General features: G+C 43.0%; 1 protein-coding gene across 6 annotated transcripts in view; it reads right to left on the reverse strand.

The window, feature by feature from the left end:
• Dnajc16 (DnaJ heat shock protein family (Hsp40) member C16) overlaps positions 1-25224 on the reverse strand; it is a 44160-nt gene that overhangs the window by 16063 nt on the left and 2873 nt on the right. For 3 of the 6 annotated variants that reach the window (XR_013091854.2, XM_076861235.2, XM_076861233.2), the window contains exons 1-6: positions 22884-22971; positions 20908-21092; positions 16509-16575; positions 12918-13254; positions 2825-3009; positions 329-433 (exon numbers count right to left, since the gene is read on the reverse strand). Coding sequence is in view for 3 of the 6 variants with exons in the window: in XM_076861235.2 (XP_076717350.2) it covers positions 329-433; positions 2825-3009; positions 12918-13254; positions 16509-16575; positions 20908-21074 (861 nt within the window). In the remaining 3 variants the exon portion in view is untranslated. Of the gene's footprint in view, positions 1-328; positions 434-2824; positions 3010-12917; positions 13255-16508; positions 16576-20907; positions 21093-22377; positions 22644-22883; positions 22972-25224 lie in introns of those variants that run through there. The other 3 variants (XM_076861234.2, XM_076861236.2, XM_076861237.2) reach the window with 3 other exon arrangements.

The following is a 25224-nucleotide window of genomic DNA, read 5'->3' on the forward strand; positions in this document are numbered from 1 at the left end:
AAATATGCACAGAGAGACAGCCTGGGGGCAGGGCCGAGCCATGACATACCTGATTTGTTCCATATCCCCTGGACACACACAGCCTGACAGTAATTTTACGCAGTATTTCTAGCGCACCTGCATTTTGACGGTGCCCTATCCACGAGGTCGAGTGTGGAATTTCCCACTCATGATGCCATAAAAGTGCTCAGAAAGTTTCTGATTATGGAGCTTTCAGATTTTGGTTTTATGGGTTAGGGAGGCTCAGATTCACTTGTACTTACAAAAAGACACACAGGTTACAAGTGTTCCACCTAAAATATAAGAACACTTTACCAGATATAAGTACCTTGTACAGCAGTGGCACAGTAGGCCCCTGGTCGAACAGAAGGACGTGAGGTTTATTCTCTTGCTGCCAGCCAGAGAGGAATCGGATGTAATTTTTATTTGTAACCTTAAATTAAAAAGAGGACGTTAGTTTCAATATTTATTCTTTTTTTTTTTTTTAAAGAAAGAGAGAGAGAGAGAGAGAGAGAGAGAATTTTTTAAATATTTATTTTTAGTTTTCGGCGGACACAACATCTTTGTTTATATGTGGTGCTGAGGATCGAACCCGGGCCTCACGCATGCCAGGAGAGTGCACTACCACTTGAGCCACATCCCTAGTCCTCAATATTTATTCTTAACAACTACATTATACTCCAGTCATAAAATAATTAAAAAACTAGATATGTGTAAAAGATTGTCTGCAAAACGTAAAAAACACAGACAACTTTTTTCTTCCCCTGGTACTGCAGATTGAACCTGGGGGTGGGGGTGGGGGGAGTTGTGTTCAAGCTCGGAGCCACTTCCCTAGCCTTGCCCTTTTCATTTTTTATTTTGAGACAGGATCTCACTAAGTTGTGATGGCTGGCCTCGAACTTCTGATCCTTCTGCTTCAGCCTCTGGAGTTGCTGGGATTACGGGCATGCACCATTGCACCCAGCTGATTCTTGCTTAATGGTAGAATGTAATTTTTTTTTTCCATGGTGGGGATTGAATGCAGGGGTCTCCTGCGTGCTAATAAGCAAGCATGTACTCTACAACCAACACCTGAGAGTGTGCTTCTTGATCTACTAAAGCCAAAGATATTTGATACTTGCCATTTTACTTATTTACTTATTTTTTGGGGGACGGTACCAGGATTGAAATCAGGGGCACTCAACCACTGAGCCACATCCCCAGCCCTATTTTATTTAGAGACAGGGTCTCACTGAGTTGCTTAGCACCTCGCTGTTGCTGAGGCTGGCTTTGAACTTGTGATCCTCCTGCCTCAGCCTCCCAAGCCACTGGGATTACAGGTGTGCGCCACTGCGTCCGGTTGATACTTGCCATTTTTAAATGGCATAAATAAAAATAAGGTAGCCCATCCCACCGTACATCAGGTAATTTCACTTAGAAGTTCCATATTTGAATTGTTACTTCCAGGTTTCTTGCAGGGCCTGGAGGTACTCTGAGGCTCTCCCAGCCAGGTTCCTGTAAACCCATCTAACCCGCTCACCAAGGAGCCTGCGGCTCACTCCCTGCTTTTCTCACCTTACCTGCCAAATCACTATAGGTACCATTTCTGTAAAGAAGCCTTTTCCAATTCTTAGGATGGGCTCCAAAACACTCCAAAGCCCAGGAGCTGCTCAGAAAGTGTCCTCAACGCTATTCTATACCTGACACTGAATAGATTTTTTTTTAAAAATACATTTTTTAGTTGTAGATGGACATAATACCTTTATTTTATTTATTTATGTGGTGCTGAGGTTCGAACCCAGGGCCTCACACATGCTAGGCAAGCACTTTACCACTAAGCCACAGCCCCACCCCAAGAACAGATGTTTTATAAATGTCTCAGAACTTATTGTAACAACCTCTTGTCTTTTTAGGAGCCTATGATGCTCTCTGACCTTTTAAGCCGACTCTAACAAATCTTTCTCCTGTGGATAACCCTGGTGGGACAGTCAGTAAACAGCCCAGGTAAAAATATTATAGAAATTTTTATAATTCCTCTCTGGTATTGTGAATGAATGAATTATTTAAAGTACAATAAGAGTCCTTTCCTAGATGCTTTGATCCCTATCCTAACACACTTGGAAAAACATTAAGGTGCTTAAATATACAAATCATATGAACTGTATGTCTGTTTCTTTTTTTTTAATTTTTTAGATGCTAATGGACCTTTATTTTATTCATTTACTTACACATGGTGCTGAGGATTGAACCCAGTGCCTCATACATGCAAGGCAAGTGCTCGATTACGGAGCCACAACTCTAGCCCTGTATGTCTGATTTCTTTAGATCAAGTTTTTCTTCATGAATTTCATCCATATTATTGTATCACTGTAAGTTTTCAGAGACCCCTAAACAATAACTGAGTTCATGGAATCTGGTGTTTTCTATAGATATGAACATTCAATGCATGAGCAAATGTAATTTTATTTGAATATTTTCACAAGACAAATAACTCTGCATGAACCAATTCATGAGCCACAAAGAAATCTTTTATCCTACTATGTGATCTAATTTTTTGTTGTTGTTGTTGACTAGAAAACAAGTCATTTTGGCTCAAATGAAATTTTACCTATAACAAGGTAAAATCTGCAAGATGCTTATTAACATGAATGAATTTGTTCAGTCTCTGTACTTCATCTGTTTTGGTCTCCTACAGTTTTCATTTAAATGATTCATTTTAAAGTGATCAATTAATATATCTTATCCTGTTCAAAATGAAACTCAAGTCTGAGAGTGTCACAGGTAGACTGTGGGCAGCCAGGCACCTGGTAAACCACTTCCTGCCATATTCTCCCCAGGTACTCACCTTCTCCACCAAGTTCCCTGGAAGAAGGCTTTCTACAAACTGCCGGAGGTTCTCACGAACAACTGCATTGTGGAAGAAGGAGATTTTCCCATTTATGATTCCTAGGATAGAGGGTGTGCTGTGTGCTCCCAGGTGATGGGCCAGGCGTCTCTCGTACCCAGCATGGACCACGCCGATTCCCACACCTGCAAAGTATGAAAAATCTACATGTAGGCTCTGTGTGTCCCACCGCAGCTGGGAGAAACATTGACAAGGAAGTTTTCAGTGTGAAATTAAAACTGACTTAGCAGGAGAGAATTTCCTCCCCCTTCCCTTCCTTCCTTGGTACTGGGGATTGAACCCAGGGGTGCTCTACCACTGAGCCATATCCCAGCCCTTTTCCTTTTTTAAGACAGGGTCCTGCTAATGACCTTACTAAGTTGCCCAGGTTCACCTTGCTTGCAATCCTCCTCCTGCCTGAGCCCCTGGGGAGCAGGGATCACAGATGTGCACCACTGCACCTGGCAGGAGAGAGCACCATTCTAACAGACTGGCTTGTATTTTCATTGTTGAAATTCTAGATTGGTCAGTTTTTCTGCAGAAATGGCAATATTTATTTATTTGCTTATTTTTAAAATATTTTTTTAGTTGTAGATAGACACAATATCTTTTTTAAAAAAATATTTATTTTTTTGTTTTAGGTGGACACAATATCTTCATTTATTTTTATGTGGTGCTGAGGATCGAACCCAGTGCCTCGCGCATGCAAGGCAAGCACTCTACCACTGATCTACAAACCCAGCCCCACAAAACAGCAATATTAAGAAGCACATATATCTCAAGTCTATTACTTCTAATTTTGGGAATCATCATCATGGGAATCATCATCATCATCATCATCATCATCATCATCTTGGTACTGGGTAGTGAATCCAGGGTGCTTAAACACTGAGCCACATCCCCAGTCTTGTTTTGTATTTATTTAGAGACAGGGTCTCACTGAGTTGGCTTAGGGCCTCGTTAAGTTGCTGAGGCTGGCTTTGAACTTGTGATCCTCCTGCCTCAGCCTCAGGAGCCACTTGTATTACAGGCATTCACCACCATGCCTGGCTTATAGAAATTATTTTATTGAGATATTAGTAAAATACAGATTCCTGGAAAAGTAAAAGAAACTATAAAGTTAATATCACTTGAAAACCCATATCCCACTTGATCTGTTAATATTTTGGTATCTGTTTGTCGCTGTTCTGTATGTACAGTATGCCTAAAATAAAGTGGGGGTCATCTGATCCTTATTTCCTTAATAAGAATAACTTCTCTTGTTCTTTGATTCAACCAATGTATCTAGAGGGCTAGTATTCTGCTACTCACTGGAAGATTAATCTACTCACGTGAAATATTAATGGTCAACAAATAACAAGTGAACATTTTCATTTGGATGTTTAATAGACTTTTAAAATTAATTAATTAATTTATTATTGTAGTGCTGGGGATTGAACCCAGGGCCTTGTGCATGTGAGGCAAGCACTACACCATCTGAGCTATATCCCAGCCTGTAACAGATTCTTGAGCTTCAAAGCGCAACTCCTGATCTATGACTGTTCAGCCCACGCCTCTGCCACTTCAGCTGGTGACTCCCTCGTTCCTGTTACTGGGGCCATACATCTGAGGAGTCATCTTCCACTTCTCCAACTTCTCACATCCCACGTCCAATCTGTCAGCAAGTCTGGATGGTTCTCTCTTCAGAGTGTGGCCAGAATTTGACTATTTTTTTTTTTTTTTAAATCGCTTCTATTATCCCGAGTCACCCCCCTCTAGCCTGGGTGGCTATACTAATCTCCTAGATTGACTTTCAGTTTTGCCTGCTTTTCTTTTTTTTTTTCTTTCTGGTTCTGGAGATTGCACCCAGGGGTGCTCTACCACTGAACCGAATCCCCAGCCCTTTAAATTTTTTAAATACCATTTTTTTTTGTAAGAGTCTTATAGTTACACACAGTTGTTGGGTTCATTCTGACAAACTCATACATGCATGGAAGCCCTTTTTGATTTTTATTCTGAGACAGGGTTTTGCTAAGTTGCCCAGGGCTGGCCTCAAACTTGTCATCCTCCTGTCTCTGCCCCTTGATGGCTGGATCACAGGCCTGCACCACATGCCTGGTTCTGACAGTCTATTCTTAACATAGTTACTGGGTGGTTCCTTCTAAATCATAAAAATGGTTCACAATGCTCTTCAGCTCAAACCCTGCAAAGACTCACTCATTTCACTCAGAATAAAACCCACGATCCACAAACAGGCCAACAGAACCCACTGTGCTGTGGTTCCTGGTCCCCTCTGCCTTGGGTCCACTCCTCCTGCAGCTTGCTCCATCCCTGCACTTTTGCTCCTGTATGAACGCTAGCTAGTGTGCTCCAGCCTGGGCCTGGCGCTGGGGGCGCTTGCTGGGGTGCCCATCTCCCCTCTCACTCTTCATCAGCTTCAAGGAGCTGCCCTTAGCCAGGGGTCAACCTGGCCCAGTGTGTGAAGCAGCACTCCCCACCCTGCACCCTGCTTGCTTTCACTCCTGTCACAGTGCTTACTCTATCCTATGTTCTTCCCCATCCCTGCCCCGTGGGCCCCCCCCCCCCCAGTATTGGGGATTGAACCTAGAGGTGCTCTCCCGCTGGGCTCCACCTCCAGCCCTTTTTGACACAGTGTCTCACAAAGTTGCCCAGGCTGGCTTAGAACTAGCGATCCTCCTGCCTCTCCTGCCTCTGCCTACGGAGCAGCGCAGGCTTACTGTTGTCTTTTGTGGTGCTGGGAATGGAACTTAGGGCCTTGCAGGTGCTAAGCACATGCTCTACCACTGAGCTAGACCCTGGCCCCTGCTACCTTCTTCTAACAAACAACAGGTGCCACCTTTTTCTGTTGATTTTTATTTATTTATTTATTTTGGGGTACTGGGGATTGAACTCAGGGGCACTCGACCACTGAGCCACATCCCCAGACCTATTTTGTATTTTATTTAGAGATAGGGCTTAGCACCTCGCTTTTGCTCAGGCTGGCTTTGAACTCATGATCCTCCTGCCTCAGCCTCTGTTGATTACTTATTGCCTGCCTTTTCCTTCCAGAACAGAGGCCTCATGAAGGCAAAAATCTTTGTTTCATTCACTGACGTGTACCTAGCATCAGAAGAGAGCTGGGCAGAGCAGGGCACACTGGAACTGGGGTCATCAGGCTACCTTGCTAGTGCCCTACTGTTATCCACTGAAGTCATGAAAGCGAAAGGAGGGCTGGGGATGTGGCTCAAGCGGTAGCACGCTCGCCTGGTGTGCGTGGGGCCCGGGTTCGATCCTCAGCACCACATACAAACAAAGATGTTGTGTCCGCCAAAAACTAAAAAATAAATATTAAAAAAATTCTCTCTCTCTCTCTCTCTCTCTCTCTCTCTCTCTCTCTCTCCTCTATTTAAAAAAAAAATAAAAAAAAAAAAAGAAAGCAAAAGGAAACACAAACTGATTTCCCTACTCTCACCCCTACACACATCTGTACTGCACTTCCGATGCCAGGTATTCAGGGGTTTCCCTAAACAGCAAGAGATCTCCAGGGGTCACCAAGGCGGGGATCCTATAATTCAAACCAGTTCTGATGCCACCTCCCTAACTGGAGAGCAGGAGCTCCCGCAGGCTCAGGGCTGGGTCCCACAGCACTGCTCCCACGTCAGATGCCAGCTCAAAGCCCCCGGCTGTGATCTGCTCCCCTGCCCGACTGGCTCTAAACCAAGGGTTCCCATGATCCTGTCCTTCACTTTGATTAATTTGCTAGAATGGCTCAGAGGACTGCTTACCTATTTATTACAAAGGATACTATAAAGGACACAGGTGACAAACTGCAGGGAAGTGACACAGAGAGCAAGGCATGGGGAAGGGGTATGCAGCTACTGCCTGCCTGGGCGTGCCCCTCCAGTACACCACATGTTGGCCCCCAGAAGCTCAGGGGCTTTATGGAGGATGGAGGGAGGGCTGAAGCTTCCAAACTTGTAGTCATGGCATGGTTATTTTTGTCCAGCCCCCGTCCAGGAGCCCACCCAGAGTGGCCAGGAGATGCAGCACTGTTCTAACAGGGCCATGAGGTCTGGCAGGACTTAGGGTCTCAAGTCATAGCAAACAAGTTTCCCCCGACTTCTCTATCTTCAAATTCTCACACTAAGGATTCTTTTCCTTTTTTTGGTGGGCACTAAGGATGGAAGCCAGAGCCTCTCGCATGCCAGGCTAGCACTCTGCCACCGAGCTACCCTCCCCGCTCCTTAACTTCAGGATGCTGTGTGTGTGTGTGTATGTGACACCAGGGATTGAATATAGGTTGCTCCTCCACTGAGCTATTTCGACAGCCCATTTTATATTTTTATTTTGATATAATGTCTCACTAATTGCTCAGGTTGGCCTTGAACTTGCAATCTTCCTGTTTCAGCCTCCTGAGTTGCTGGAGGATTCTTAAAACAAGTTGAGAGAGGCCAATAGCAAGTGAAGCCATTTACACATACTTGTCCTTATTCAGCAGGATCTGGCTAGATGACAGACAGACCTGCCCAGAGGCCAATAAACTTGAGCAACATAGCTTTTGTGTATGTGGTGCTGAGATCTAGGTTTGATCAAACCCAGAGCCTCCCACATGCCGTTGAGTCCTCTGCCACTGTGTCACCTCTAGCCCTTAGTAGCAACTTAAAAGTACAGGGGACGTCTTTCAGTGATGTTGTTTTTCATGTGGACCTGTGTTTCTGGACAATTTGTATGCCCTGGGAAATTAAAAACACCATATTTTCTCCTCTTTTTGAGAGCCTTCCTTCTGAGCAGTGCTGAACTCTCGGCTACGCCTGTATTTTGAGGTGCCAAGTGATCCTCGTGCCATTGCAGAGCCCCACACACACAGTGAATCCTTTAGGGATGTTCCTTCCCCCCTCAGTACACTTACATAAACATTTATTTTTTTCCACCTCTGAATATGCCTTAAAGGGCCAGTGGGGAATCCACCATTGTCAAATCTGGCTAAAAACAAACCTGCTGCTAAACAAACTATGAAGATGCAAAATGATGTGAAATAAAACCAAGAAAACAGAATTAATTGCTATTAAAAATATATATATATATCTATCAATTTGCACGCAAATTTTTCTCCTAGATTATATGAGACTGTTATACACAGCAAATACTTGAAAGAGAGGGATTTTTTGCTTTTTATTTTTGGTACTCGGGATTGAACCCAGAGGTGCTTACCCACTGAGCCACATTCCCAGCCCTTTTTTATATTTTATTTAGAGATAGGGTCTCATGGAGTTGCTTAGGGCCTAGCTAAGTTTCTGAGGCTGGCTTCAAACTTGTGATCCTCCTGCCTCAGCCTCCCAAGTCTCTGGGATTATAGGTGTGTGCCACCGCACTGGGCCGGACTTTCTTATTTCTGAAGCAGTGCTCACAGTGCGGTGTCTAAGAGGGTGAGACTTCTGGGTCCTTACCCCACCATTGTTGTTTATTGATAGTGTGACCTTGAATCTATTCCTTAACCTTCTTCTGCCTGTTCTTACATTCATAAAATAGGGATAATAATAGCCTCTCCCTCACTGCGTTGCTTTGCAGATAAAGATAATCCATGTAAGTGTTTAGCACAATGGAAGGTAATGAAATGCTCAATCAGTAAAATTATTATTACATATTCTTCAGTGCCTAATGTAATAATTGGCACACAAAAATTGATCAAGAAAAAAGGTTTAAATGAGAATATAAACTGGGTGTGGTGGCACATGCCTGTAATTCCAAGGATTCAGGAGACTGAAGACAGGAGCATCACATGTTTGAGGCTAGCCTGGGCAACTTAGTAAGACCCTATCTCAAAATAAAAAATGAAAAAGGAAGGCTGGGATTGTGGCTCAGTGGTAGAGCACTTGTTTGGCATGTGCAAGGCCCTGGATTTGATCCTCAGCACACATAAAAATAAAATTTGATCAACTGCAACTAAAAAATAAATATTTAAAAAAAAAAAAAAAAAAGGACTGAGGAGATGCAGTCAGTGGTACAGCACCCCTGATTCAATTCCCTGTACCAAAAAACAAAACAAACACAAAAAAACAGAATGTGGGACAAATTCCCTGGTCCCCCCACCTACTCCTCCTTCAGCAGTATGTTGTTCTGCATTTGCAAATATGAGGTCCATGTTAATTCTCTGCATACACTAAGGGGTGCACTCCCTGAGGCCGGGGATGGCGCTGACCATTTCTGGGCCCTCCTTCCCAGGGCAGCTGTCGATGGCGGCTGCTTTTCTACACTGGTTATTTCAACATTGCACAGCTGTCGACTGACCCTAAAGAGTCGTGACACCTCTGCTCCAGGCAGAACTGTTCTACTTCCTCCACACGCTGCATTTTAGGGACCAATTCTAAGATGATGTCCAAGCTTCCCCAGATCACTCAGCTAATTCTGAGACTGTGCTGCTCCTGTCGATTCAAAATAGAAATATTCTCTCAGCAACCTCCTAAGGTGTGGTGTTACCTCAGAGGGGGAACAGCCATGGGGACGGTCCTGACCTCATCTCAACGTCACCAAACTACAACCAAGTAGAACCAGCTGTCAGGAATCTTCAGCCAATCTGAATGTTCCAAAAGGGAAAATGTCCTATAAACCTAATTAATCTAACACATTTTTTAAATTAGTTGTTGGTGGACCTTTATTTATTTTTAAGTGGTGCGAGAATTGAACCTAATGCCTCACATGTGCTAGGCAAGTGCTCTGCCACTGAACCCCAGCCCCAGCCCCTAAACTAACACGTTCAACTTCCCGTCTTCCAGGGCTGTTGTCTAATAAGAGCTGCACTGATAACGCGAGCTGGCGTCATGACTGTGCCTGTGTGTGTCACGGTGACCACTCAAGCAGTGTTAATTCTGACCACTTCTCCCCTGCTGACTCGGCTCTCAACTGTATTCCCTGAAACCTGGTAGCTCAAGTGCAGAGTCCACCTTGACCCCTTTCTCTTCTTTTCTCATGTCTTACATTTCAATGGTTCCTGGAGAGCCTGCACTTTCCATCTCTCTCTCCCTGCTGCCCTGTCCAGGTCAGTGGCTGCTCTCTTGCCAGGGCTGGAGCACTCCCTGCCTCCATTCTTACCTTCCTCAAATGCTCTTCAAGTAGCCTTCCCAGCGGGGCTTTCTGAAGTGCAGATGTGATAACGCCACTCCTCTGGGTGCAGACCCTATTCTGTACTACTGACCTTTTTACACACTACAGCATCAAGCCCAGCTCCCCTGGCCTGGAGTCCAGGCTCCTTCCTGCTTGGCTCCTCGCTGCTCTTCCTGCTTCCTCCTCTTCCACCCACGCAGCCTTGCCCAGCAGCGATGCTGCAGCTGGTCTGTGGGTGCTCCTGTTTCTCTGCTGCCCTGCTCCTGCGGCTGGACGCCACTGCTCACTTTTCTGCCCAGCCAGCTTCCAGCCCTCTTCAAGGCTCAGTCAGTTCAACATAAGTCAAAAGCCGTGCTCTGCAGTTAATGAGCTTGAAGATAGTGGAGTAATTCACTCAAGAGAGTTTTCAAAAGGGGTTTGTAAAACAGACACTTAAAAAATTTTTACTCTTGGGCTGGGGATGTGGCTCAAGCGGTAGCGTGCTCGCCTGGCATGTGTGCAGCCCGGGTTCGATCCTCAGCATCACATACAAACAAAGATGTTGTGTCGGCTGAAAACTAAAACGTAAATATTAAAATTCTCTCTAAAAAAAAAAAAAAATTTACTCTGGGGGCTGGGGTTGTGGCTCAGTGGTAGAGCGCTCACCTAGCATATGTGAGGCCCTGGGTTCAATCCTCAGCACCATATATAAATAAGTAAATAAAATAAAGGTATTGTGTCAACTACAACAAGAAAATATTTTTAAAAATTTGTTTTACTCTGGTGTAAGGCATAATAGTGCATGCCTGTAATCCCAGTGACTTGGGAGGCTGAGGCAGGAGGATCAAAAGTTTGAGACCAGCCTCAGCAACTCAATGAGAGCCTGTCTTAAAATATAAAGGGCTGGGGATGTGGATAAGTGGTGTGCCCATGGACTCAGTCACCAGTACCACCCCTGCCCACATCCAACCCCTAAATTTACTTTGGTAAACCATAAAACCCAGTTAATCAGAAATTCCCTAAGTTTCATTTATTAGGTGCTTAATATCTATTAGGCACTTGGCATAAGTTTTTCTCATTTAATCTTCATAATGATAGGGCTGGTTTGACATTATTGCTCCTGCTTTAGGGGTGAAGAAACCTGGGTTAGATAATATTTCAAAAGGATATAAAGACAGTAAATGACAAGTTGACATGTGAACACTGGTCCTCCTGATCTCAAGCCCACAGCCATGACCACTGTGCTGTGCTGCCTCACACCACCTATGTCTGTCTGGCACGTTAAAAATGAAGTTTGGGCCCTGATTTGATTTTGGTCCTGACCATGCAGTGGCTTAGTTTTATGCTCTAGGACAACGTCAGCTACTGGATTAGCTTTCAGTACACCACTGAGCATGGCATGAGACATACCTAGCCTTGTGATGAAGGAGCTGTTTGATTCTGTGACTTCCACCTGATTCATTCACAGTTGGCCACACTAAGCATCCACTGGCAGTCCACCACATGCCAGACCCTGCTACACTCTGCCCCTCAGTTTCTTCCAAGGGCAGCTTCAGTCAGTCTCAGGAAAGCACCCCACCAAATCTGAGTACCCAAGTGCTTCTGGACAACAGGTTCAATATCTGTTGTGAAATAAATGAACCAATGATTTCCAGCAGTCTGCTCTCTCCAGAGAAATCCAGGCCCCTCAGCCCCTAGGGTTGAATTTGTTCCCTTTTAGGTACTGAGGAACTGGGTCTGCTAATGCCTATAAAACATAGCATACACATACTTAATTCAGTAATTCCAACTTTTAGGAAATAATAGAATCACTACTATCTTCCTGGCACTAAGAAGTAAATATGGGTGAAAGAGAGGTTAATGTGTACCCTACAGCTATTGCAGACTGCTATGGGCTGAATGTGGGTTCTCCCCAAATCCTTACTTTGAAGCCCTCACCCCATTTATGATGCTATCTGGACAGGGGCCAGAGGAAGAAAATTAGGTCATGAAAGGTGACATCCTCATGATGGGATTATTGGCCTTATAAGAAGAGATATGAGATACAGCAAGATGGCCTCCCATAAGCCTGGAAAAGAGTTTTCACAAGAACCCAACCAAGCTGGCCCCTTACCTTGGACTTACAGCCTCCAGAACTGTGAGAAAGAAACCTACTGTTTAAGCCACCTAACCTGTGGTGTTTTATTGTGGCAGCCTGAGCTAAGAGTGAAACTTTTAGAAGAAATTCAGTGAAACTGTGCCCATTAAGATGAGCTCTAATCTGAAATGACGTGTCCTTACAAGAGGTAAAGATACAAAAAAAGATGCTCAGAGAGATGACCGTGCGGCCCCACAGTGAGAAGCTGGCCATTTGCCAGGCGAGAAGAGGTCTCAGACTTCTAGCCTTCATAACTTATGAGAAAATAAACCTCTTCTTTAAGCCACCCAGGCTGTGGCATTTTGTTAAGGCAGCTCTAGAAAACTCATGCACAGTGAAATGACAAGTACCGTAGCATCTGCAGTACCCACTGGCATTAAAATTCATGCTTGAAGATAGGTGTGGTTGAACATACCTGCAATCCCAGTGACCTAGGAGGTTGAGGCAGGAGGACCACAAGTTTGAGGCCAGCCTTGGCAATTTAGTAAGACTGTGTCTCAAAATAAAAATAAAAAGGGCAGGGTGTGTGTGTGGCTCAGTGGTAAAGTACCCCCGGGTTCAATGCCCAGTACCAAAATAAAACAAAACAAACCCCAATACTGGGGGCTGCTTTAATCAACCATAATTAATTTGTTAGCTTCTTTATGTGTTAGGTAGGCATCTAATGTATCTATAAGGTTCCAATCAGTAATGCAAAATCAAAGCAGCTTACACATCTACCCTCTGCAAAAATGCACCCTTGGAAAGCACTGATCACCATGAACCTGTGCTGAGGTCACGCTCATTGCTTCCTTCCCCCAGAGACCCATAAAAGTCACCTGGTGAATAAGTCTCCCCCAATGGAGAGAATTATCTTACCCAATCCTTCCAGTTCTTGGACTACTTCTTTCCAAACAGGCTCAATATGGATACAACTGAAGCACCAATCCGAGGTGATCTTAATGAGGTAGGGTTTCTTGAAGCTGTCTGGAACTACTTCGTTCACATAGTGGGAAAAGTGCAATAAATACTTCTCATCGATGGAGTCCCGCCGCTCAGAATTGAAAGGAAAGTGAAAGAAGGATTCATCAAAATAAAAATTCTCATGGAAATGGCGGAAGCGATATTCCCGCTGCTGCTGCTTCTGGTAGTCCTGGCTCTCCCCAGCATCGCCATAGTGGTCATAGTGGGATCGCTTTTCTTCATTGGAAAGAATCTATAAAGAAAGAAAGAAAGAAAGATGAGAAATCTAATCCACAAAAAGGTTAAACCAAAGGACTTTTCTTAAGCAGTTTGAGAAGCAGGAAGAATATAAATGTAGAGAATAAGACATGATTAGACACTCTAAACACACAGTCTCAACATACGAGAAACTTCTCTCAAGAGAAACAGGGCAGGGTGGGGGATGGTGGAATGAGATGGACATCATCACCCCTAGGTATGGGTAATAATGGTGTGACTCTGCATCATGTACAACCAGGGAAAGAAAAGTTGTGCTCCATTTATGTAAAAAAATAAAATTAATTAGAGGGAGAAAGAGAGAGAGAAACAGTGAAGAAAACTCAAGACTGACGTGTTTCAGGTGTTCAATACTCATGCCTGTGTCGGCATTAAAGACTTTGATCTCGGCAGTGAGCCCTTCAGTAAAACAGATTAAACTTAACATAGCGTTGACCCCCAGGGCTCAGTCACAGGAAAACTGACTTGGTCATGCTTTAGAGGTTGGAAAGTTCAGATCAAGGTAGGGAAAGCTGTGAGTCCCAAAGAGAAGCCACAGAATTGAGTCCAGGGCCTGTAGGTTGGTTGACTTTGTTTTACCTAAAAATGTCTTTGACATCTAGCATTCGAGAATCTGTTTAGGAAGATGAGTCAAGCTGAGACAGGTGGGCTCTTAGGGATAGAGCAAGAGAACCTTACTAGATGGAGACCTGGATCTATGAGCATGACCAGCCATGCTTGTCACTTTAGTTAGGTGAAGAAAACCTCCAGGGCATGTTTGTACCAGATCAACCAGAACAAAAACATAATTGATATAAATGTCACCAGATCCACAGACCTACACAATGTGCCCACAACTGATTATGGCTGGACTACTTACACATGAAACACCCTGAACCCCGGATATCAAATGATTGACACAGAATTTGATTTTCACAAAAGTATGCCTGGGAATCCACACTTCTCTCTCTCTCTCTCTCTTTTTTTTTTTAAAGAGAGAGAGAGGTAGAGAGAGAGAGAATTTTTAATATTTATTTTTTAGTTATCGGCGGGCACAACATCTTTGTTTGTATGTGGTGCTGAGGATCGAACCCGGGCCACATGCATGCCAGGCGAGCGCGCTACCGCTTGAGCCCCATCCCCAGCCCTGAATCTGCACTTCTCTTCCCAGGAAAATCCTCCACATAGAGGGCTCATTCCTCGCCCTGCCTCTGCTTCGCTGCCCTTTGACCAACCTTTGCCTGTGCCCTCCTTCCCACACACCCTCAAATTCCTCTTTTCCGGGCTATAAGTTAAGAGTCCATCTGGAAGTTGAAGAATATCATGCTAATCAAAGTAAGCCAATCCACCAAAACCAAAGGCCGAATGTTCACTCTGATAAGTGGATGCTGATCCTTAATGTGGAGGAGGGAGGCAGGGAAAACGGAGGAACTTTGATTGGGCAAAGGGGAGGGAAGGTAGGGAGGGTGCATGGGGGCAGGAAAGATGGTGGAATGAGACAGACATCGTTACCTTAGGAACATGTGAGATGCTACATTGTGTACAATCATAGAAATGTAAAGTTGTGCTGCAATTGTGTACAATGAATCAAAATGCAACTGTTGTTATATATACCTAATCAAAAAACAAAAAACAAAACTCCTTGAAAGCAGGGAGTGTTTCATTTGTCACTGTATCCCACACCGAATACCAACCTTAACATGGATGAGGTCTCAGTAGATCCCATTAAATGAATTAATACCTATCCACTGAATTCATGACACACATTTCTATTTATGTTGCTCCATAATGTCAAACATCTCACTTCACTTTCAATATCTGGATAGATAATAAATATGTCCATTCAAAAAAAAAAAAAAAAAAGGTTGGGCTGGGTTTGTAGTAGCTCAGGGGTAGAGTGCTTGCCTTGCATGTGTGAGGCGCTGGGTTCAATCCTCAGCACCACATAAAATAAAATATTGTGTTCATCTAACAACTAGAAAAATTTTAAAACACACACACACACACACACACACACACACAAAAAAAAAAACCCAAAAACAAAACAAACAAACAAAAATTCTATCTGGGCCAAGTCAAAGTTACACTGCCTCTCAGAAGGGACCTCCTTGGAACCCTGTCTGGTAACAAACCTAGGGGCTCAGTTGTATTTGCTCAAGAGCATCCTCTATCCAAATTGGGAAGCCAGGGAATTCTCTGTTAAGCTCATCCCAGACCAAGCTACTCGAGCTGCTATGCTGGAAGATTAATGAAAACCTTGTGTTTAAAGGTATCTGGGCACTGTATCACTGTAATAAACATAGGCATAATGGTGGCGATTCTTTTTGTTGGTATTGGGGATTTAACCCAGGGACACTTAACCACTGAGCCGCACTCCCAGCCCCCCCCCCACCTTTTCTATTTGAGACAGGGTTTTGTTAAGTTGCTCAGGGCCTTGCTAAGTGGCTGAGGCTGGCATGAACTTGTGGTCCTCCTACCTCAGCCTCCCAAGCCAATGGGATTACAGGCATGTTTCTACAAAGGTAATAAAGACACGTTCTGGGTAATTTTACAATTCTAATTAAACCTTTAAAATAGGCAGGACTTGGGTTGGGGCTCAGTGGCAGAGTGCTTGCCTATCATGTCTGAGGTACTGCATTCAATATCTAGCACCACATAAAAATGAACAAATAAAACAAAGGCATGCTGTTTATACACAACTACCAAAAATTAAAAAAAAAAAAATTGCAGTACTTAGCAGGGCTTGGTGGTCAAGTTGGTGCAGGCAATCCCAGCGGCTCGGGATGATCAAAGCCAGCCTCAGCAACTGCGAGGCGCTAAGCAACTCAGTGAGACCCTGTCTCTAAATAAAATACAAAATAGGGATGGGGATGTGGCTCAGTGGTTGAGTGTCCCTGAGTTTAATCCCTGGTACCCCACCCCCCAAAAAAGGCAGGACTTGGGGTTGGGGCTGTAGATCACACACAAGGCACTAGGTTCGATCCTCCTCAGCAATACACAAAAATAAATAAATGAAATACAGGTATTGTGTCCCTCTAAAGCTAAAAAACATTAAAAAAAATAAAAATAAAATAGGCTGGACTTTTTAAGAGCTGATGATCAGGCACATGATTCAACATAATGGATGTGACAAGTAGGTTTTCTCCACCATTTTTCAGAAACCGGGTCAGAGCATGCTTTTCAGAAAGGACATTCTAGAACTGACCACCCAAGTCAAAGAACTTGTGGCTGCACCACAGGTTGACATAGTACCTCATAAGCCTTGCTGATCTGAATGAATTTGTCTTCTGCTCCAGGGTCTTTGTTTTTGTCAGGATGCCTGAAACACAGACGGGCAGCCAGTGAGACAGGGTTTCATTCTTTACCCACAATTACTTAACATCCTTACATACACAGTTCACCACATCAGAGGCAAATGGAAGACATTTTGTTAGGACAGTTTCCTAAAATAAATGGTAGAAGCAATCATTTGCTTCACATGACTATAATAAATGAAATTTTGAAATAGGCAATTTCCTCCCAGCTGGGCACATTTTCAAAGTGCCAGATAGCATGGCACTTCGCTGAGAAGGGGGACACGTGCCTGTCTTTGCTCTACTCCCCAATGCTGCTCAAGTGGGTTCAGGCTAAATCACTTATCCTTAAAGAACAGGTGTTTTCTCTCAGGACAGCAGCGTTCCCTCATGTTAGCTTGATATGATGCAGGTGTGTCTGTGACAGCGCAGGCAAGTTTTAAGGTTCTATGATGAAAGTAATGCAGGTTTCCAGTAGCATCTTGCTGCTAACTTTCATGTTAGAACACTTTAGTGTTCATCAGTACTCTGGTTGTCCATTCTGCCTTCTACCTATGAAAGGATAATGACTTTCCAAGGCCATGTGTTTAAGCTGTGAAAACGTCTATCATTCATGCAAGGTTACTTCAACTGATATGAACAAAATCTTCAACATTTGCTGTTATTTACAGCTGGTAATGAACTGTCTCATCTTCTTAAAGTCATGTATCATTCTATGACCCTTTTGTGTTTATACTAATTTCAGCTTTGGGGCTTTTAAAGCCCTGGGGAGCTGGGGCTAAGTTTACTTCCATGCAACCCACCAAGATCTAAATCTGTGTTTTGTATAGATTAATTTTTCAAGACATCCTGTATATCAAGAGTTTTATTCTTTATGTAACCTTGTTTATTAACCTCTACTAAATCTCCCTTAGCAAAGGTCCTGGAAAGGAAAATAATTCACAGGAAAGCAAATGACTAAAACACATCATGTGTCTTGGAATAATAATTTTTTAAAAAACTACAATTTGACAAACTTATTCTAGCCAGAATATGTTTGAATTAATTACACCACATATTCTGGTCTCTCTAAAAACAATGAAACTTCAAAATGTTTGCTCTTGAATGAGGACATCATGCCTCCTTCACTATTTAACCCTTGTTATGGATGTTAGTCAGGGAAAAAAATCCTGGCTAGGTGTAACGAAAAGAGCATGACTTAAGGAAGTGAGAGGGCGACTCCACAGAAGGGTTCTGAATGACAGACAAACAAACAAACAAAAAACCAAAGTGTTTCCAATTTCAAATTCAGGCTAAAGGCTGAGTAGATAAGATTATGCAGTCATACAAATGATTTAACAAAAAGAATTTGGGGGAGAAGGGTAGAAAGGGATTTTTTTGGGAGACTGAAGCAAAATCTCAAGGATGGCTGGCTTAGGGAACATGGATCCTGCGACAAGGTGGCCAAGGCTTAAGAACCAGGGAGAGCACAAGACAGTGTCAGCTTAGAAAGAGCATTTTCCTAAATGTGGGAAGATACCGCAAAGTTGAAAACACTTAGAAAAGGGTAAGTTTAGCCTTAAGAAAGTATCTCCAATGCTGTTTTCAATGAATATGAAATTATCTCATGAGCTGTAATGATAGGCAACCTTTAAATTCCAGTGAAGAGAACAGTGTGCATGGTACCTCCTGGCTATCGAGGAGGTACCTTTGCCTTAAACACTAAAGGAATAAAAACAAAGAAAAATACAGCAGAGAACAAGACGAAATCATTTAACCATGCAGTTGCCTGAGCCATGCCATACCAATTTGTTTTTCTTGGGGTAGAAGGACCCTTTTATTTTGCTAATAGAGATGATAAATGAAAAGTACCTAGGAGAAAACTTAATTATTGGGAAAGAAACATAGTTTTCCTGAGAGGAAAAAGATAATTTCAAGTGGTTTCACCAAACAAGGGAAGATTCTTGTGAAGTCTAAGAAATGGTTAGTAAATCACTTAGTAAAATATGATCTAACAACCACTTCTCCCTTCTACAAGGGAAACACAGCTTTTTTCAGTGTATATGAAACCATTATGAAGTGAAATGGAAACTGTTCCAAGTGATAAAATGCTGCCATGGCCAAAGCTGCAGAAAATAACAGTATAGAGACACAAAAAAAAATAAAATTTTAGATTTTCACTAGATGACACTATATATTTGTATGGTGATGAATTACTCCTAGAGAGAATCTAATTAAAGAAGAGAAGCATATGACTCATTTAATTAATATCATAACACCCCTTTCAGCTCTGGAAGACAGAAAAGTCAAAGCAGTACAATTTAATAGGTCCTATGTCCCCAAGCTATCTTTTCTGCTCTGAAACTACTATGCGAGGCTTTGCCCTGTCCAAGTGTGTACATATGGATTAACTGCAGATTTGTACACTTTGCCTTAAACACAAAGCAAGAGTTTAAAAATGTTATTGAGAGCAATGTACGTGTATATGTGTGTATATATATGTGTGTGTGCACACACACATGGACACACACACACACGTATTGGTACTGGGGATGGAGCTCAGAGATACTTTACCACCGAGCCATATCTCCAGCCTTTTAATTTTTTGAGACAGGGTCTCACTAAATTGCTTAGGGCCTTGCTAAATTGCCTAGGCTGGCCCTGAACCTGTGATACTCTCAGACTCCCAAGCTGCTGGGGTTATAGAAGTGTGCCACTGCATCTGGCTCAAAATCTTATATTTTAAACTCTTTTACCTTTATTGCAACCAGGCCAATTCTAAGATACATCTGCTTACTGAAGAAGAATGGTGCCAGGCAGAGTCACACGCCATCACCCACACGTGGCAGCTCTGCTCCTGCCCAAGTCCCTCCTCCCCTTCAGATCCTTCCCCTACAAACACTAACCCACTCACCCATACTTTAAATGATTAAAAGCAAAAAAAAAAAAAAAAAAAAAACTGCAAAAAGACCGCCCCCCCCAAAATACTAATGGCGCAGAGATCAAACCATGGAACTGAGAGGTAGTGTACCTTTACCAACCCAAGCCTTGATTTTCTCATCTGTACAGCAGGGCAAATGATATCTTCTTTCATGGGTTAATAATAAGATTTCTTTTTAAAGAAATATTTTCTTTTATTTATTTATTTTTATGTGGTGCTAAGGATCGAATCCAGTGCCTCATACGTGCTAGGTAAGCACTCTATCACTAAGCTACAACCCCATCCCCAATTAAAAGATTTCAATGAAATAAGATGCATAAAACTGAAGGCTAGTATACAGTAGGTGCTCAATGACAGCACCTATTACAAACTTTTCTTCACTGCTGATGGGTTGGTTCAACCTGTGTCCTTTCTAACCTTTTTTCTCCTCTCCCTGATAGCTACATAAGCTACATAACCAACAATTCTTCTGTGTCATAGCCAGACCTTTGGTGGGAGAAACCAATGATGTCTATCCAAAATAATTTTTAGATTGTTATTCTGCCAACAAACAAAAACAATTATTTTACTAAAAATTTTTTTCTTAATAGTTATGTACTCAGTTCCTGAATATTATTTTTTGAAATGAAGGCAAAAAGCTCTTGAAACTTTCTCTATTTTTCTACTGGGAATTGAACCCATGGGTCATTTATCAGCTACAACCCCAGCCCTTTTTACTTTTTTTTAATTTTGAGACAGGGTCTGGCTAAGTTGATCAGGGCCTTGCCAAGTTGCGGAGGCTGGCCTTGAACTTGTCATCAGGAGCTCCTGCTTCAGCCTCCTAAATCACTGGGATTACAGGTGTGCCCCACTGTGCCTGCCTCTAAACTGTTTATTAAAGCTGAAAAATTAATAATTTAGGGCTGGGGAGGTAGGTCAGTGGTCCAGCACTTTCGTAGCATGTGTGAGGGGTCCTGGGTTGAATCCCTAGCACTTTAATTTTTTTAAGTGAACATGATATTTGTGTTCCCCTTAGCAATTATACTAATAAAGAATTGATTTATGAATAACATATCATGGGAAGGTTAGCTTACCCATTGTTGATTGCATTTTTTTTTTAATCAAAGTTTCTTCTTACTTTAGTTTAACACTAAATATGCTAACAGTATTAAGGGAAGAATTTAAGCTAAAGTATTCCTAAAAGGGAATTCATAGTAAATATAATCTTGAATCTTACCACTAAAAATTTTAGTACATAAACATTAGTTCTACATAAATATTCTAGACAAATATGTATATATATACGTATATATATATATATATATATATATACGTATATATATATATATATTTTGAACATAGAAACAGAGACAGATATAAGCCAATTATGAATGAGGCTTCATTCCTTTGCTGAGACTTCTTAGCTTATATTAAACTTCCATTTCTTTGTTTCACCTACCATTCCCGGGCGAGCTTCTTATAAGCCTTTTTAATATCAGCCTGACTGGCTGTTCGGCTGACCCCTAGGACTCTGTATGGGTCAAAATCCAACGCAGACAGAATTTGCAGGATCAGAACCAGAACTATCAAGAACTGCCAGGAAATGCTCAATTTTTTCACTTCCATTTCTCTTCCTTTCCAGAGCTGAAATGATTGAAGAGGCAGTAAGTTTTAGTGGTAGAAACCTGGACAGTCTTGCTTTTCAGGTAAAGGTATAAGATATATAGATGAAAAACAAAATAAACAAAACCTGTTTTTCGGGAAATATATCAAGCCGTTTGACCATATCTTTTAAAATCAACAATCTCACTACCACTCTTGAATATCATAATTAAGAACAATTATAGATGAAAAGATAATAGCAACTCTTTAGAATCCTTGGATTAGAAAAGCTTTAACAATGACTGAAAATGAGATGAAGAAATAAGTGAGTGTGAAAACATTAGTAAGATAATCAGGGCAACTATATCTCAAATACATTATTTCATCTACCCTGACAGAAAACTTAAAATATGTGGTTTAAGATGACTTCACTGAATATGTTAAATAAACTCATGAAGTCACAAGATTTACCATGTGCTGAACTATAGAGTGAATCACTATGCTGTTCTTGGGCTTTCAGTAAGTACAAATATAAAAGTGAAATACTCTAGGCAAGTTTCAGTATGCCTCAATTTTATGTTTTTCTCATCATGTCCCTTCAAACTAGGAAAAAAAAAATCAAACTGCTTTTTAATTTAATCATCACCAATATGGTCATTACAAATGAAAACTTCAGATGAGAAAAAGTAGTTGCTATTTAGTTTTCTACATAAAGGAGAAATAATGGCAAAGAGTGAAGAATAGGCTTGGTCTTAAAATGTCTTAAGCTCTATCTCTGGTGAGTGTAGTGATTGAATTCATTGTAGGTTTTGGAAATATTCCTGGCGGTTTCACGAGCATGTTAGGGCTAGTATCACAGACATTCACATCCCAAGATTATGATCTGTGTTTACCATACAATGCTTTTTCCATGGGTCACATGTGTCTTGACATCTCATAAGCTACTATGTGTTAAGGTTCAAGTGTGTAATGTGATGCTTTACTCAAAGGGGGCAAAGCTTAACAGCAGTGGATTTTTGATAAGTGGAAGACTAATGCTGCCTGGGAGTCCCCACAAAATTGATTAATCTGATGACCAATGTTCAGAATTGCATGCAAGCCGAATCAAATCCTAAAGCAATTTTTTCCTAAAGACAACCTCTTCTGTCCTAAAGCAAAAACAAACAAACAAACAAACAAAAAAAGCGAAGGCGAGTTGGTTACTGGTTAAGCACATGGGCTTGGGAACCAGACTCTACCGTCCTCAGCCACTCTGTGACCTAGGACGAGTTACTTAAACTTACTAAGCCTGTGTCCTTATTCATAAAACGGGAATGAATATCACCACCTGGAAGGATCGTCACGGGGGGTTAAACGTATGTAAAAGACGAAGTAGAGCCGACAGTGAGAGGTGGCATTAGCACTAGTTCTGCCACGCAGGGCTGCGCTGCCTGATTCAACTCTGTCAGTCCAGTCCCTTCAGTTAGAGGTGCGGGGCGGGGGCTGTGAAGTTCTCTGCGGACAGTCTCGAGCTCCACGGTGCGGGCCTCAGGGCAGGAAACCACCTGCCCAACAGGTAGGATGCCCGCCCTCTGGGCAGCATCCCCCGGACCAGGCGGCGGCTCCCGGGGACACGCTCTAGGTCTCCGCCGGGCCTCGAGCCACAGGTCGCAACCTTCCAGGAGGCGGCCCCCTCCCCCGCCGCCCCCGAGAGCCCTGGGCTGGGCCCTGTCGGCTCTCGGTTCCCTCCGGGCCCAGTGGGGACCGGAACGAGAAGGAACTGACGGGAAATCCCTGAGCCTGCCCGGCCCCGCCGCGTCCGCGGCTCCGCGCGTCACGCCGGGAAGGAGTTACCGGGAAAGGGCACCGGCCCAACCGGCTGCAGCGTCCGCACTCCAGCTAGTCCGCCGGGCCGGGAGCTTCCCGTCCACACCAGCGCTCACCCCGGCCTGGGGAGGGGAAAGAGGCGGGGACCCGGCAGAGGGAAGGCACGTGATACTTAAAGGGCCCATGCACCAAAGTCAGAGACTGACCTGAATTAGATATGCTAGTTATGCTAGTTTGCGAATATATTTTGACCCTTTCTACCCGCCGTGGTCGCATGGACCTGGTGCGGTTGCTATAGAAACGAGGCGCACTCTTTGGCTGGATCCGAAGGGTTGATCGTGACCAAAGAGACCGAGACGTGCCTCCTAGCGAGGAGAAGTCGCTATGCATTATGGGATGCCTGGAGGACCTCCCAGATTCACAGAGGGGTTTCCACTCCTACCAGGAGATGGCCCTAGTCTAGCAACAGTTACTAAGATGGGGAAGCAATAGCTGGTCCCTGTTCTCTTTAACCCTATTCATAGAATCCTGGAGCGTCAGGGTTGCAAGAGGCCTTAGGGATCATTTTCTAGTCTGACTCCTCCGTATGCTGAGGCCCAAGAAGGTCAGGGACTTAACCAAGTCCTAGAATCCAGGACTCCTAGTCCTGTGTACCGATCGGGAGCTCCACTCTAGAATGTGGAGGCACAGGTGAATGAGGTGAACTTTTTTTGAGCCATCAGAGGTCCTTTGGGGGCAGGAAGAAAGCTTTCCTATTTCCCTGCCCTGTTCTTGTTGTGGTGTGGACTAATCAATAAAGTCAATAAGAGTAAAAGTTGTAGGTATAGGTTATAGACTGATCCTGGGTGTGTAAAGCAATTGCTGTGCTAAAACTACCTGATCACTTGTAACAGTTCCCTCCTTGCTGGAGCAGCAGGAATGGAGTCACTATGGCTATAGGAGCAAACAGGTGTGGCTGTAGGGACTCCATCTCAGCTATTCTAGCTCCACCTTAGTTTTTCTGTTATAGCTTCCGTGAAGAGACAGTTGCAGGACCCATTTCTGAGAAAACAAAATGAAAGCTGTTTTCTGCTAAATTCAAAAAAACATTGTCTTCTGTACTTTGTTCCCCACAAAATGTACTCAACGCAGGATATGGTGGTCTTGGTGACCTATATGACTTTGAAGTAGATTCTCACCCCAGCTGACCACCTGTTTGACTGTTGTCTAGCACCTGCTGGACCCAAGATGAGGTTGACTGAGTTGTTCTGCTAACAGCTTTCTTTTTAAAATTTTTAAATTTTTTTATCTTATTTTTTTTAGCTTCTGTAACTTGCTTGCTTACTAACTGAAAAATTCCATAGGATGTGGTTTTCCTCCTTACATAGCAAATTTCCCTCAGAGGGGGCTCCTGTTCTTTCAGAGGGTCACTTGGACTCTGTTAGACTCAGCCCCTGGACAGGTATAATTGGCAATATAGGTAAAATAAAAATTCTTCAAATGATTTCAAATTCGGATTTGGTGTATTTTCTGAGCAGTCTCCCCACAACATTCTTAGTTTTCTATCATTTGCATTTATCACTATTTATCATGCTGTATCTTTTATTTGTTTATAATTTTTTATGATCTATCTCCCTACTGCAATGTAAGCTCCTGAGGCAAAGGTTTTATTTTGTCTGTGTGGTCCTGGAGGGGGATCCAACTCAGGGCCTTAGATATGCAAAGCTCTGTCCTGAGCTACCTCCTCAGTCCTTAAAGGATCTTATCTGTATTGTCTACATCTATATTCTTTGTGCCTGCACAGACCTTGGCACATGCAGTCTCCAATACTTGTGAAATATGTGAAAGAATGGAGCTGCTTTTGATTTTCTCCAGTATTGGGGACTGAATTGAGGCTCTCAGTCCCATGCTAGGTAAGTGCTCTAATCATTGAACTACACCACAGCTTCTGAGCTACCGTTCTGCAGCTCAAGTGGTTTCATTTGTTAAGCCAAAATTAGTTGTTTTGGACTGAGCGCGGGTACTAAGTCCCAACAGATCAAAACAGTCTCTGTAAGCAAAAGTTTTGCTCAAAGGAGGAGGGCTGGAAGTGGGAAGCAGGCCTCAGATCTGCAAGCTCTTTCTTATTCAACGACAGAGTCAATAAGTGGAACAACTTGTGTGGCTCATTTTCACCGTGGAAAATGGTGAAGGCTGAAACAAGGGTGTGGGTTATCCTCAGGATGGCAAACGTGCGACCCTAAGGGATGTCAAGGGGAGACATGAAGAATGTCCATGTGCTAATGCTGTTTTCAATGCTTAAATCACTCAATACAATTTGACTCTATAGGTTCTTTTTTTTTAATCATTGATTAAGAACCTAGTTAAGAACTTAATCTAGATTAAGAAC

This window comes from Callospermophilus lateralis, chromosome 7 (assembly GCF_048772815.1).
Source record: "Callospermophilus lateralis isolate mCalLat2 chromosome 7, mCalLat2.hap1, whole genome shotgun sequence".
Taxonomy (NCBI): domain Eukaryota; kingdom Metazoa; phylum Chordata; class Mammalia; order Rodentia; family Sciuridae; genus Callospermophilus; species Callospermophilus lateralis.